Here is a 15,447-nt window from a genome sequence, read left to right on the forward strand (position 1 = left end):
TTACCCTGCCACTTCATCTTTTTAAGCTGGAGCTGCCAGGGATCGAACCTGGGGCCTTCTGCACGCCAAGCAGTTGCTCTGCGACTGAGCCACAGCCCCTCCCATGAAGCTGGCATCTTGCGTCAAAAGCCACTATACCCATGTCAGCGCAAACCATGCAAATATATTCATAGCTCTCTTGACTCTACACAAGCAGAAATTCCTTTTTTAAAAAAATCACCTTTTGGTCTAAGGATCCTTGCATGAGATCAATAACAAGAAGCTTGGTAATGATGGCCCAAAACTCAAAAGGTGACCTTGTCCTCCACTACCACTCTGTGCTGCAGTGCACAGACACAAGGGAATGCTGTGTGTGTTCTGGGCCAAGTTCCAAGTCAGGACCTAAGCAGACACCATGAACAAGTCTCTGCATCAGGGATTGCACAATGGACAAGCCAAGATGTAAAGTGTGCGCTAAAATCTGAGCTTCTACGACCACAGTTTTCAGACACGCATGGAATTCCAAAGGCATAATTAGTTCAGTGCTGTGATTCAAGTCACCAACTTCATTGCTGTGTTCTAACTATCTATCAAGAGCAACTTTAGCACAATTCTGATTTGGTTTTTCTGGTGCTCATCTAAAACAAAAGGAAGCCAGGCTCACTGGGGTTTATATTTTTCAAGCTTAAAGGACACACCACGCACACATACACACGGGCCCAACTGAAATGTAGCTAACAACGATCAACGCAATCTTAAAAAGCAAGTACACGCATATAAAATAAAATCAGCAACTTTTAATTTGGTTGATGCGAGGAATGTGCAAAGAGTACTTTTTGCGGTCACCCTTACACACAAACTGCCCTCTGGTATTTTTAAAAGCCGCTTTCAAAGCAGCAAGGTAACATGCATTTAAAATGGACAATGGTGGGGAGGGGTGGCATAATTAGTTACACTATTTGTAGTCAAGAATCATAAAAGGTGAAAGGATAAAAGAAAAGCACCGGGGCTTGCAGGCCCTTCTAAAAGTGGAGAAAGCTCATCTGTAGGGATACTGTAGTGACCAGTTTGTTGCCAAGTAGAGCTGTGTTCTGCGCATTTCCAAAGCAACGTGCTTCCTTCTCTGCAGAAGCCCACTTCACACCCCCAGTTTGTTGGCCTGGGTGAGGACTACTTTCAGCACTGGCATGAAGGCCGACGTCTCACTGAAGTTGCTAGTGCTGACTATGTGAGTGTGGATGTTCAGACCCTCCGTGTAGTTCCGGGTTTCGATGCTCCTGGCGATGTTGTGCAAGCCGTTGATTATCATCGGGGACAGCTGGATAAAAGACAAAAGGGATAGCATGGAGGAGATGAGGAGGACACCCCATTCCCTTCTATGAGTTCCTGACAAAGCCCCGCCCTTCCATTTCAGGGCACTCTCAGTGGCTCTTCAGGGCCTATTCACTTACTATCTGATCCTTTTAACTGGAAATGCCAGGAATTGAACTTGGGTCCTTTTGCATGCCAAGCAGATGTTCTAGCACTGAGCTACGGTGTCAGCCCAAAGCAGAGTGGTAATAGACAGGCCAATAAGCGGCTTCTTTAGAACACTGGCAGTGGCAAAGATGACAGGCTGACATGAGGCAGAGACAGCAGCTTCTCCTCCCCCCCCCCCCTATAAAAAGAACCCAGCACAGCACACAGAGCCAGCGTGGTGTAGTGGTCAGAGTGTCAGACTAGAGTTTGGGAGACCCAGGTTCAAATCCCCACTCTGCCATGGAGGTTTGCTGGAGGATCCTGGGCCAGTTACACACTTGGGTTGCTGTGAGGATAAAATGGAGGAGTCTGATGTAAGCTGCTTTGGGTCCCCACTGGGGAGAAAGGGGGAGTATAAATGAAGGGAATAAATAAGCCTAAATTAACTTCCTATATGCCTAACAGACCAATCTTGGAATTTCAGGAAAAACGGAAAGTCCGTTTTGACTATATAGCTGGTAATTAAGAAAAACTAAGCATAGTTTTTCGGGAAGCAGACTAATTAAAAAATTAGTATCTTAAAATGTTGGATTAATAATATTGAATATGACGTTGAATATAACATGCTGAGAATCAAGTAAGGAGATGGAAAGGAGCAGTATCTTCTAGCTTAAATGTGCGGTTATATATTCTATATTTTCTGTTTTTGTGTATCGTCATTGTCTTTTTCTTTTCCAATAAACTGTTTATTGGGGGGGGGGAATAAGCCTGCCGTTTCCCAAAGTTCCCCTGCCATTCAAAATAGTGACTGATGGCAGCCAGCGCCGTTCTTCAGATTCTAGAACCACACAGGGCTGCCTCCTTCCACGGAGGTGAAGTAAGGTAGGAACCAAGTTACTGAACCAAGTTCTAGCTCTGACAAAGGAAGAAATTTAGGGTCTGCCTGGCCAAGGTAAAGGCCTCTCAGTGCTTTACACAAGTTATTTAAAACAGATGTCATGATCAGCATGTGAGCAACCACGTGCTAGAAATATTTTAAATAACTTGTGCAAAACAGACACCCAAACCCCACCATAAGAGTGCATTTTATGTCCTCTTTGAATCATCACAGGAATCACGCTTAGCGCAGCAAATGTTTTCTAGCAACTGTGCCATTCTTGTAAGAGCTTGAAGGGGGAAGAGAGAAATAAAGCTAAAGTAAATGAAAGCGCTCAAAGAACAACCTGAAATGGACAAGGTAGTTCCACTGCTGACGGTAAGCGTGTTTTGCTGGCCTGGAGTAGTATCTGGGTGCAATGCCCCCTTAACAAGGAAGCTACTCTGCAGTCTTTAGAAGAATGGTGTACAACCATCACACAATAATAAAGCTTACCGTCTGGTCTCGAAGTTTGTCATACAGAAACTCCAAGCGTTTGTTGGCATCATCTAGTTTTCTCTTTGTTTGCTGCAGGCCAGAATGGAATACAGGAAATTATTAAAAATGACTGCTGGATTTTATTGATGCAAGACCACAGCCTTATTTACATAAGCAGTAAGTCGTACAAGCACCCTGACCTGAATAGCCCAGGTGATCCTGATCTCATCAGATCGCAGAAGCTAAGCAGGGTTGACTTTGATTAGTGATTGGATGGGAGGCCTCCAACGAAGACCAGGGTTGCAGAGGCAGGCGATGGCAGACCACCTCTGTTAGTCTCTTGCCATGACAACTCCACCCGGAGTTGCCATAAGGCAGCTATTACTTGAGGGCACCCCACACACACGCACGCATGCACAAGGACAATATGTGGAACTGCATAAAGGCTATGGAGAACTGGCTTTGGGATAAATGGGAAGGGATCCCTCATTTCCACCTGAATCAGACTTCTTGAGAGGTTCACTTCTTGGTGGAGAAAAGAAGAAGTCAATATCTAGACTATAACCAACACCAAGATGGAGGGATGGCTTGTTACTGATGACAAACCCATCTATGACTTGTGTTCCTCCCACGTGGGTTATCTGAATGTAAGGATGCGTTATTCAAAAATCAAACCTTTGTGCTGAGAAGAAATGATCCAGCATCCCAAGCACAGGTCTTTCCTGAGACTTAACTGGAAGCACGGATCCATCCATGTGCAGAGCATGTACTTATTAACAAGCTATGGAACTTAAGGACCAAACTAGGCCACAGGATACAGTTAACTCCTTCACATCTTAGTATTGCTTGTCAAATGTCTACTGCTGACATGTTTTCCCATCTGCAAAGTCCTCTTGAAAATTTAGATTGGGAGGCACCTTAATTCAAGCCACCCCACAAAACCTACAAGAAAGGCCACCTACGTTTACGTTCACATACTGTACAGATTCTATGGTAATGGTAGTTGCCTTGATAACGTGAATGAATGAAAACCTAGTCCTAGTTGGTGTTCCCTGCTACACAATGGCAGAGGCCATCAGCTTGAGCACATGATGTTATCCTATCTAAAAAGGTTTATCAAACTCAGAACGCTGCCCCAAAGGACGTACTGGATCTGTAGCTGAAGAGAGACACCTCTGGATCAGAGCTTCGAACGTGGTCTTTAGGATAAGATGTTCCTCAGGAATTGGCTTTTTCGTTATCTTTTCTGTCGGCAATGACTGCACATGCTAAAGAAACAAAAGGTCACTGGGGATATTACTATGGGTTCATCCCCCCCGCATCCCCGTCCAAACTTTTTACTAAAAGGAAATCAGAGTGGGTTGGGTTTTTTTCAGGATTGACACTTCCTGAGGTAGTTCATTCCCCTGCCTCTAATGTCTATTGTGGACACGGGTTCAGTATATCCAGGGCAGAAGATAACCAGGACATTTTTTGTTATACCCTCTGTCCTTATACAGAAATGTGCTGCCCTTGAAATGTTCTCCCTCCAACTCCAATGATACAACTAGTCTTGCTGGCAGCAGGGGGTAAACATTTCTTTTTAACTACACTTTCAATTAAGGGGCTTTGATCTTTTAACATTATTTTTACAGTCTTAATTCTCACCTGAGGACTGTTTTATGATGATCATAACAGGCCGCTAAATATTCTATGTTCTTTTGATGTGCTGGCTGGGTATTTAATTACTTAATTTTAATGGTTTTATGCTGTTTATTATTTTACCACTTTTACTTTGTGAGCCCCTTTAAGCAGGTCTCTGGGGATGGAGCAAATACAATTTCTAAACACACAGCACTTCTACCCTTGTCACAAGATACAGATATGCCACAGCCAAGAGTATATGTCTGCAGTATTTCATTTCACTTGAAGAGGATGAGGCATAACTGCCCTGCCTACCTTACCAAAATAAGATCCCCTGCGCACCAAAAGAATCCTTGTGGTAAGCAAACTGAACTTTTATCTAGGTCAGCAAAACACCTTGAACCAACAGGGAACTACAAGATGGCAACCCCAGATTACCATCCCACCAAGATGAAATCTGGGTGGCAATCTTCCGGAGGCTTCGTTGTGGCAGTGACAACAGCAGCCATCAGGAAGGCAAATGGCTTGCATCCCTTTTGGCCTTTGGCAGGATTTAATTCATTCTATCTTTACTGCAGATTGATGTAACTCACCCTTATACATTGGAAACCAAGCCTCAGCAATAAATGAAGAGCATTGTGTGAATGCAGTCCTGGGTCTACCGCAATATTTGTATTTTATCACACAATACTAGAGCTCTAGATAAAACACCGGGAGCATTTCATGACTGGCTTCTATATGTGTGGGTGTGTTCGATTATAAATTGTTTACAACGGACCACTGAGGAAGGCCTTAGGGCTGAAACGCGTCTGGTCGGTTTTTTTTACTGTACCTTGGTCTATTTGTGTTGGACATTGCACTGTACCATCATCTGTACCTTGAGATGTTTTAGCAAGTTGTAGCATATACATGTAGCCTAACATTCAGGCCTTATGTTTTAAACTTTTTTTAAATCTACATTTGTGCACATTTATAATAAATACTTTCAGGTTGTTATTTAACCCTTCTATTTTGTTCCCCTGCTTGTTTGGGTTGAGTTTGTGGGGACTTTCCCCCCACACATCCCTTTTTTCTTCCTTGTTGTGGCATCCCTTTTGGCCTTTGGCAGGATTTATTGTGAGGCTTGCACAGGCAGCGTATCGACATATGCCTAGCTGCAAACTACTTCCCTGATGGAGCTTTAACCTACAATCCAAAAAGAATAATTTAACTTTGGAAACTGGAATGTGTGGTTCCTGCAAAACGTAAGAATACAGAGCTGGCTGGCTGAATAGCTTCTTGCACTTGGTTCTTACTTGTATGGTATTGCCAATTGGAGCTCCCGGGGCTCCTTCCATACTAGTTGCCGATGCAATGGGAGGTATGATGGGCTGACCGCCCGGTTGTGGAACACTCTGGAAAGGGTTGTGTAAAACCGGCTGGCCCGGAGAAAGTTGTGTGGGCTGGAACGGTGCTTGCGCTGGAGGCATAGCGGAAGTCGGAGGCTGCTGCATTTGGCCTTGTGAGTCTGGCAAAGGGTTCATTATTGGGGACATGATAGGAACAGGAGGCATGAAGCTGTCAGGTATCTAAGGAGAGAGAAGACCAAATACAGAAAACTCATTGCATGACAAGTAGTTTTAAAATTATACAAATGGGGATAATATTTCTATATTTAAGGTTGTCCTCCAATGCAAAAAATAAATTCTTCTGAATAATTATCTTGCTTTTATACTGATTAACTGATGACTCTTAAACACATTTGAATACTGCCAATATAGGTGCCTTTTGAGTCTTCAAAAAAAGCATGGGATAACTTGTAAATACAACAAAAGCTAACAGGACCCCAGAAGTCAGAGCCATCTTTTAAAGTTTTTTTTAAAAAATCTTGTACTAGAACACACACACTGCAGCCAAAATGACACCGAAAAATAAAAAACATTCCCTTCAATCTTGGTCCCATTGTTTAAAATTCCCCCACCGATCAATGAAAGGATTGAATGTCCTGATTAAAATCAATGAAGGCTTGACACTGTAGTATTTCTGGATGAGTCTGCCAGCACAACAAGCGTAACAAGAAATAATGAGTTGAGATGGGCTGGGCAAGGAGCATGTTGTGCTTTTGTGCAGGTGTGAGTACGGCACGAGCCATCCCTCCCAGGAAACCTACAACTTATTCCTAGGACACACAAAAATGTTATCGTGTCATTCACAGATTGCTCTGCACACAGTATCCCGAGGCAAGGAGCTTTCGCTCTGTGTGAACTGACAAGCACACACCGACATAATATGAGGTCCCTGGATTGTTCCTCTTTGCGGATTGCAAAAAGAGGGGAAAAAAAGACTGCTGTCTAACATCACCACAGAGGCAATGTCTAGGATCCAAGGGAGCTGCAGCCTTCCATCTTTACTTTGGGCCTCTTCAGGGCTCCCTTCTCACTGTTCCTCTTCGTGCCTCTGTGGAAAATTACATTTGAGGGGCAGGGACATTCCAGTGACATCCGGTACAGCACTAGAAGTTGCAGCAAGAGGGTGGGATACAGGAGAAGATTCGTGAGTGTTCAGAAATGCTTTACCCACGGACCCGGGCCCTAAATCCATTGTGAATTATAACAACTTCCAAGTGGCCAAAATTATAAGGAGCATAGAATGATGATGGAAAAATCTCTCATCACAAACAATATAAGCTCTCGGTCAACAGTGACAGGACTTGAAAGCATTTTGCTGACTCGAATCCCATAGGACGCTTCCAACAGCAGAATCGCTTAATAACTGGATCATTAGAACAGAATCCTCCAAAGTTCAGTAGCATAGCTCTTAGCCTGCACATTTTGTAATACTTCTCCCTTAACACACCCTGACCTGGATAGCCCAGGTGAGCCCTGATCTTGTCACATCTCAGAAACAAAGCAGGGTTGGCCCTGGTTAGTAATTGGATGGGAGACCGCCAACGAAGCCCAGGGTTGCAGAGGCAGGCAGGCAATGGTATACCACCTTGCCATGAAAGCCCTACCTGGGGTCACCAGAAGTCAGGTGACTTGAGGGCACTCTCCACCACCATCACTTCCCTAACACAGAGGGGCTAGGAACATTCCTCTTCAGGCTGACAGCTGACACCAACAGATCTGATCTTGAGCTTTCCTGCTGCCATATCAGCAGTCCAAAGTCTATGTCTATGCTTCAAGGTAGCAATCCAATTCATGTCATACTCTTTATTACTACACACTGTAATAATTAAGGTTCATTCATTTTGCTATCTAGCAAAAAAAAAAAACCCCACAACAACAATCCTTGAAATAAATGAATCAGGAAGAAGTTAATCACAGTTAGACTGAGGCTTGGTAGAATAATAAAACTGACACTGAACAATCCTTTTTCAAATTCCTTCCACAAATTTCTTGCATGTCGCTTAGCTACATACACAGCTTAGCCCCCCAAAAGCACCTTTTTTTTCTTTGCAACTCTGTTCAAAGCAGGTGGATCATTCCAGCCATTCTGAGGTCCTGTAACAACAAAATTAAAGAGAGAAATTTGCCACACTTTGACTGTAAATTAGTGTTTCACCAAATGCTGAAGAGCTTTCATCTGTAATGTATTCCACACATTAAGTCAAAACAGTGAAATCCATGTGCCTTCTTTTACCCTCTGGCTTACCTTCTCCCCAAAGGAAAGCCCAAAAGTCTCTATACAAGACATCTTACATGGGGACGCTTGAATGTAGGGAGATGCAAAGTTAGCTGGGAAGCATAGTTTAAAGACAGAGCCAGCAGAGATCACTCCTCAGAGGGTTTGTTAATTTCATCTTCACCACCCCAAAGGCTCTGTCAATTTCACCTCCCAGGAGGCAAAGATGACATTAACAAAGCCTCTGAGAAATGATCTCTGCTAGCTCCTCCTATAGAGAGGTGAATTTGACAGAGCCTTCTAGGAGTCAAAGATGAAACTAACAAGTCTTCTGAGGAGCGATCTCCACCAGCTCTCTCTTTTTAAACTACACTTCCCGGCTAACACTGCAGCTCCCTACACTTGAGCGTCCCTGTGTAAGATGTCCTGTGTAGAGAGACTCTAAGTGTATGTTACTTCATTCTTCTAATTGCCTCATCCTTTCCTTCTCTTCTTCTGTTGAAATGCAGATTGAAACCCCCTCGGGACATGGATGCATCTTATTTTTGTTATTCTGTAGTCACGTACACTGATAGTGCTGCATGAGTTATCGTGAATTGTTTTCAATAATTTTAAGCCTGTTTCATGCCAAATTGGCACTTATTTATAAGAACATATGAATATGCAATATAGGAACAAGTGTCACCCTAAAAATGTGAGCTATGAATTTTCAGAATTATTGATTCTAACATTTGCCACAACAGATGACATCTTAGAATATTTGTTAGGAGTTGCGTGCCGTGTGGATGCAGCGCTGCTACTTACTACTATGCGCCTCGAAACTTCTGATGCCCCCACAATGGAAAGTGTGCACTGGTAGTGAACTGTTTCAAAAAGCCAATCAACCTCTCCTCTACTTTATTACTCTGGAAGACTGAGGGGGCACGGACCCTTTTTGATGCTGAAACGACTGCACGGAATATCACACTAAGAGCTGATGCATAGGAGCCGTCAGATTCATCAGCCCTGAGTGCAAATGAAGATTTAAAAATGTGTATTCAGACATACACATTGTGACTTGTGAAACGAAAAGTCATTTGCGCAGAACTGGGCCCCAACAATGGTATCAGAGAATTTTTCAAGGCCAAATGTCAGTATTGCTGGAGGATTATTTCTGGAATGGTTCTGGTAACGTTACAGGTAAATCGGCAATAGGTAGGAAAACAACAGGAGAAAGCAAGTCACTTATGCACGCTACTGCTCAACGCAACTTGAATGCCATTGCCCACCATTCCTTTGAGTAGACATGAGGCTAAAAAGATAATGAGATTTTGCTACATCAATACCACAAGAGAATAACTGGGCTCACTGCAAGCCGTAAATGCACAGCAGCGCTACCATTAAAAGCACAATTCGGATTAAACTGGTAAGACCAGAAAACACAAAGCAGTTGTAAATGCATTTATCTGAGCGGCTTAGTTGAGGTTTACAGTAGTTTTGCCCAAAGACTGATTAATAGCCAAAGTGCATACTGGCAAATTGCGCTACCTCAATTCACAGTTCACCAGGCAGAAGACGACAGTGAGCGCATCCGGTTTTTCCTTCTAGCTCAAAAATACATGGAGCTTCCACACCTATAGACAGCCAAATTCACTTTATCAGAGGAAGAAGCTCCATGTACAAAAGATGAATGTGTACACATAGCTTCTCCTATGGTGAACTGAATGGGGAAATCCATAAGTACAGGAGCTCTATGTACATATCTACATACAGGGTCTGGATAACAAAGTAAGGGGTCTGGGCAGCAGCCGTTTTTAGGGTATGGATTATTCACAATCTTGGCCACAACACAAGACACTCTGTCTGTACATGAACAGACAGAACTCCTCCAGAACTCCCAAATCTTCTGCTTAAATTCCTTGAGTTCCAAAGGCAGTTGGAGCAGTGAGGCACAAAAACTTTTCAATGGGGAAATGTTGCCAGTGTGTGAGCGCGCCATTCTGCCCTGCAAAAAGGTCTTCCGCCTAATTTGCAAAACTTCTATTTGAAGGTGTAAAAGTATAAGGAATAGTTCAAGTATGCATTTTACATAAAAGGCGGAAAAGAAAAAAATTAGAAGCCAGCCTATGCACAGTTTGTTCTAGTAAATCCTCAGTGTGTGTTTTAATGAAAGCAGACACTCACACACACACGTCAGGTTTCGTCACTATGAGAAGTCTTTAAAAGGATCAAACTTCCCCAAAACGGATTTACACCTCTGAGTCCACGGGGAAACGATTTGTGAGAAAACAGCAATCCACAATAATTGGTTTTGCTGCACAAAAACAGGTTTGCTTAACATTAAATAACCCAGGCTAAAATAAATGGGTTCAAGAATAGCACTGAACTGGCAACGTCCCCGCATAGGTTTTTTCTGCAAAGGGATCAAAGACTTGCCAAAAACATACCATCCAAAAATGATCAGCTGTGTTCAGACACCACGACCAACTACGATTATACTGAGATCTGCCATGGACATAGGTTGTTGCCCTCTTAAGCTTTTCTCCCTCTGCACGCAGAGCTCAAACATCCTGCCCTGATGTTCAAATGCAGACACTTTAGAAAATGGGAGCTTATTACCCACAAATCAGGATTATAAACTAGGATTAAACCAAAGTTTAGAATCCCGCTTTGTGAAGAGTAAAACAAGCTTCAGTTTGCAGAGAAGCCTGTGTTCAGATGTCATAGCCAAGAGTGCCTTGCTTAAACCAGGAAGCTTTGAATCAAGTTTGGCGTGGGAAGGGAGAAGAGCATGTGAGCATGGCTACAAACTGCATTCATGTCCTCTTGTCGTGACACCTGAACACAGTTTAGCTGTTCGGTGAATGAAAATCTAGTTGAAATCTTGCCTGATTCCTCTTTGGACATTATCTGAGCACAAGCCTTTTTGTAAATCCCCTGCAACAACAAAGCATTAAATTTCAAAATAGCCAGTGAAGGAGATCTTCCTTACGGAATCTGCTCCTGCTGACACATCTGCATGGATTTTCTCACAGGTGTATTTTGGGATGGCAGCCTTAATTAGGGCCTACTGCATTAAGCTCAACATAAAAACTGGTTAAATTAAATGCAGGCATATTATACAATGTTGCTAATTAAGCAAAAATAATCACAGCTGGAGTTTTTCCCACCAAAATGCTTTAACAAGCTGCAATATCCGTTATGTTTATATTTAGGATACACTTGATTTTCTTGAGAAATTTGGTAGACGTTTTGCATGGCTCTGTGGCTCATCGGTAAAGGAAGTCAAGGCTGTGTGTAAACTGTGATTCTGCAGGGGTGTCAAAAAGCACAGAAGTGGCTATTGATCACAAAATTTGGCTTCCCAAGAATCTGCTGCTCTTTCTCATTTCTGAAAAAATAAATCTTGCACTTTGGAAAAGATGCCAAAAACATGTGAGAAATAATTGCTGAATTCTCAGAAGGGGCTGCTGGTCAATATCTTCAGAGGCTGTGGTAGAATTTTCAGTGTCCTATGTAGTCCCTTGTCTCCCCAACACAACAAAATTAGAATTACTCAATAAATCAAGGGACACAAATGAGTGCTTGCCGTGTGTGTGTGTGTGGGGGGGCGCTAGTAAACGGGGAGAGAGGAAGATTTTTATATCTTCCAATACAAGTTTCTCACATGGCAAAAAAGCGGGCGGACGCTAGGAAGGCCTGATCTGTATCTCAAGCACCCTCAGCTCTCAAAGTTTCCTTACCTAGGCCCCATCGGACTGAGCCTATCCAACCCATTGACCACACTGCAAGAGACCATTCTCACAATCCAGCCGAGTCCTCCTGAGGGCTTCCAAGAAGAGGACAAGCGTGCTTTTCTACTCCCCGTGGCTCCATACAGATTTCAGGGGCTTTTGCTGGGCTGAAGGAAAGCAAACAGCAGGCCATGTGCTTCCCATCCCAGTCCCTGGGCTCTAAGCCCGCTAGCAGAGGGCCATGCCTGGGGCAATCCCTAGAAACACTAGGACCAGGGCTTTTTTTCAGCAGGAACGCGGTGGAACGGAGTTCCGGAAGGTCTTGAAAATGGTCACATGGCCGGTGGCCCCACCCCGATCTCCAGACAGAGGGGAGTTGAGATTGCCCTCCGTGCAGTGGAACGGAGGGCAATCTAAACTCCCCTCTGTCTGGAGATCAGGGGGCGGGGCCACCAGCCATGTGACCATTTTCTCCGAGGGCAACCCACTGAGTTCCGCCACCTCTTTTCCCAGAAAAAAAGCCCTGACTAGGATGCTTCACAGGAGGCACGCCCTGGAGAGTTGTGGTCTCCTGTAGGGTAGCAGGAGTCATTTTTTCAGCAGGGTGGGGGGGGGTCTCTAAGAGAAGCTGAGACTGAGCATTCCTGCCTTTCTCTCCATCCACCCCACCCCAGTTCTGTTCTTATCTTGCACAGAAGGGAAGTTACAAAAAATAAGTTATGCATCTGTTCAATTTGCATAATCTATCCAAGTTGCAGAAGTCAAGGGGGGGTTTGGCACAGAATTTGGATTGGAGTGCAGATATTTTTATAACGCAAAGTACACACAGCCCTGATTTGATTTCTCAGCTTATTCTGATTGCAAAGTACAGCTGTCACTGTTTGCTCAAAAGACTGTTTCAGTAACCATAATGCAGACTGGCGAAAGTAGTATTTAAGAACACACACACTTTGGTTTTACACATTGTTCAGATTGGGTTTTACACATTGTTCAGATTGGGTCTAAATCCCAGCTATGTCATTTGACTTGAAACATTTGTCTGCATTATGAGGGTTAATTTCCAATGAATTTGCAAGTATATTAGCTAGCCCGAGGTGCTGAATTTGTCATCACATGCATTACTAGTGGCAGATTAATTCGATTTCCACACTGCAACCTTAGTGATTCCCATTTTATAATGTAGCTAATTCACCTTGCAGGATATTGGCTTGGTCTTGTATGGACTCAAATTCTGCAGACAAAATGCAAAAACAACTCAGAAAGTGTTAAAAAACAAACCGATTATTATTAGCTTCCCAAGCATTGCTTGGATGAGAACATGGTTGGTTGAGATAATCCCTGACTTCATCCACAAACTCTCCAGAAGAAATCTGATCCAGGCTGGATGGAATGCTTTCCTTTCTATCCCAAAGGAGCCCATCAGACTGAGCCTATCCAACCCCGCTGGTCACACTGCAAAAGACCATTCTCACAATCCAGCTGAGCAGACACTCCAAGCATTTCCAAAATGCTTGCTTCAAGAGCAAAGAACCTGAGACTATTCAACATCCAAATGTCCCAGCCTAGATTGCACTATATCAACTATACCCTCACAGTTCCCAGAGTGAACATTTAAAAAAATTGAGCTTTGAAAAAGAACATTCCGTTTTGGACTCCTTTTGGACGGCAGAAAGCTGCCTGGGTTGAATCACAAGAATCATGAGCACACACAGATATGGATTGCTTCTTTTTTTTAGTGTGTTACTTGATCTGTTGAAGGGCGGTGGTTAATTCCTTCTCCCCTCTTACTGTTTCCTCAATCGGCAATACCTTTGCTGTTTTAACCCAAAAGGGAAAAAGGACAAACACAGCACCCAACTTCCCCCCTACTCAGCTTTAAAGCAGCACAGGGGGAGGGGGGTATTTCTGTTCAGAAACGAAGAGATAAACCCTTCCCTGGTTCAAATCACAGTACTCCAGCGTCACATCCATCATCGAGAAGTATTTGCTTTGAATACACTGTAGTGATTCTACTGCTGTCCTCACGAGCACCTAGATGGCACAGGGTGTAGATGGGTGTAAGAATGGAAGGGGGGCTGCATTATTGCAGCTGCTACTAAAGAGTTTGGAGCCGGTGTAGCACAACCGTTTCAGAATGTATCTTTGAACGGTGCTTTCCACGAGAATTCCTCTGCTGAGGAACCCACACACATTGTGGAAGATCCTGGGGCATAATCTGGGGTGCACATCTAATCCACATCTGTCAGACCACGTTGACTTGGGCCACTATCCAGTGGGAGTTCAATCTAGAGTTCACTGAACAGTCTCTGGGAGGGAAGACTGGGAAGGAAAGACAAGCCATCCTTCAGAGATGCCAGCTGGCCGTTAATTATCTTTTCCACCAACAAACCCAAGATATGTGCTCCTATGAGCTAGCGGTGCTTCATGTGATCAAATGTCAGCCCTAGAATTGCTTATGTTCTGTTTCAGCATTTCTTCCAGCTCTGTATTGGGTTCTTGCTAATGCTGTGTCTTTGTAAACTTGTGTTTATTTACCCTATGGCATCGTTTGTGGAAATGTCCTTGGTATCGATGTATTGTCGAAGGTTTTCACGGCCGGAGAACAATGATTGTTGTGGGTTTTCCGGGCTGTATTGCCGTGGTCTTAGCATTGTAGTTCCTGACGTTTCGCCAGCAGCTGTGGCTGGCATCTTCAGAGGTGTAGCACCAAAAGACAGAGATCTCTCAGTGTCACTGTCTTTTGGGATCTCTGTCTTTTGGTGCTACACCTCTGAAGATGCCAGCCACAGCTGCTGGTGAAACGTCAGGAACTACAATGCCAAGACCACGGCAATACAGCCCGGAAAACCCACAACAACCGTCCTTGGTATCGACTGTACTAATCTTACACTGTGTAATCTGCCTTGCGTCTCGGTGAGAAAGGCGGACTATAAATGACACAAACTACAGCTGCCAATGAGATTCCTTGGCAGTCTTGGGCTCCACCATCTTTCATCTAAGTATATACTAGTTGGGAGGATAAAATGGGACAATTCCACATATACCACCCTGAGTCCCTTGCAGAGTGGTTATAATGTACGGCAGCAGCAGAAACGCAACAAGATGGGTCAGCTTGCCCTCCACTCTCCCTGTGTGATCCTGAAAAACCCATGCTCCTAGAAGCTGGCCTCTTTCTGAAACAATGTGATATTATTGTGAAATGGATGGTTAATATATTCTTCATGGAAAGGCCTAGATTTACAGATATTTTTCGTCTAGAGATCAGAGATGCAACAGGACAATATTTTTGCTTAAAACTAACACTGGCCCAAGTAGGGGCACGTAGCTGGTTGGCAATTTTATGAGCAGCCCCCATCTCCACACACACACACAATGTTATACCTCTAGTGGAACAGAGAATTTTTGTGCTTTGATCCAACCCTGATTGGTACATTTTTATGGCTGTCAAATATACTGATCCACCAAGCAGTGTCACGCAATCCAAAGTAACTGAACACAAATGATGGGGCACAGCCAGTCAGGTCCTAAAAGCTCCAGGTATCTTAGAAGAGCCACATGTTTGGTGGTGGTGGGGTGCCTCACAAAGTCTGTGCCTTTTCCAGGCATGCAGAAGACCCTTTCTGCCACTCCCCACCACTCCCGTAACACCAAGAGTTAGTCGGTGGAAGGATCCTCTCTGGGCTGGAAGGGGCCCACACGACAGGGAGACTTATAAAT

At 43.9% G+C, this 15,447-nt stretch overlaps 1 protein-coding gene across 8 annotated transcripts in view; it reads right to left on the bottom strand.

Moving 5' to 3' along the window:
* Positions 1-756: 756 nt before the first annotated feature.
* The window catches only part of SEC31A (SEC31 homolog A, COPII coat complex component), a 59,823-nt gene continuing 45,132 nt past the window's right edge, over positions 757-15,447 (bottom strand). For 4 of the 8 annotated variants that reach the window (XM_054990160.1, XM_054990163.1, XM_054990162.1 and 1 more), the window contains 6 exons: positions 12,923-12,961; positions 7,838-7,896; positions 5,710-5,982; positions 3,940-4,059; positions 2,810-2,881; positions 757-1,297 (listed from right to left, as the gene is read on the bottom strand). In XM_054990160.1, coding sequence (XP_054846135.1) covers positions 1,118-1,297; positions 2,810-2,881; positions 3,940-4,059; positions 5,710-5,982; positions 7,838-7,896; positions 12,923-12,961 — 743 coding nt within the window. In that variant the 3' untranslated portion in view covers positions 757-1,117. The remainder of the gene's footprint in view (positions 1,298-2,809; positions 2,882-3,939; positions 4,060-5,709; positions 5,983-7,837; positions 7,897-12,922; positions 12,962-15,447) is intronic. The other 4 variants (XM_054990166.1, XM_054990164.1, XM_054990165.1 and 1 more) reach the window with 1 other exon arrangement.

This window comes from Eublepharis macularius, chromosome 10 (assembly GCF_028583425.1).
Source record: "Eublepharis macularius isolate TG4126 chromosome 10, MPM_Emac_v1.0, whole genome shotgun sequence".
NCBI classification, from domain to species: domain Eukaryota; kingdom Metazoa; phylum Chordata; class Lepidosauria; order Squamata; family Eublepharidae; genus Eublepharis; species Eublepharis macularius.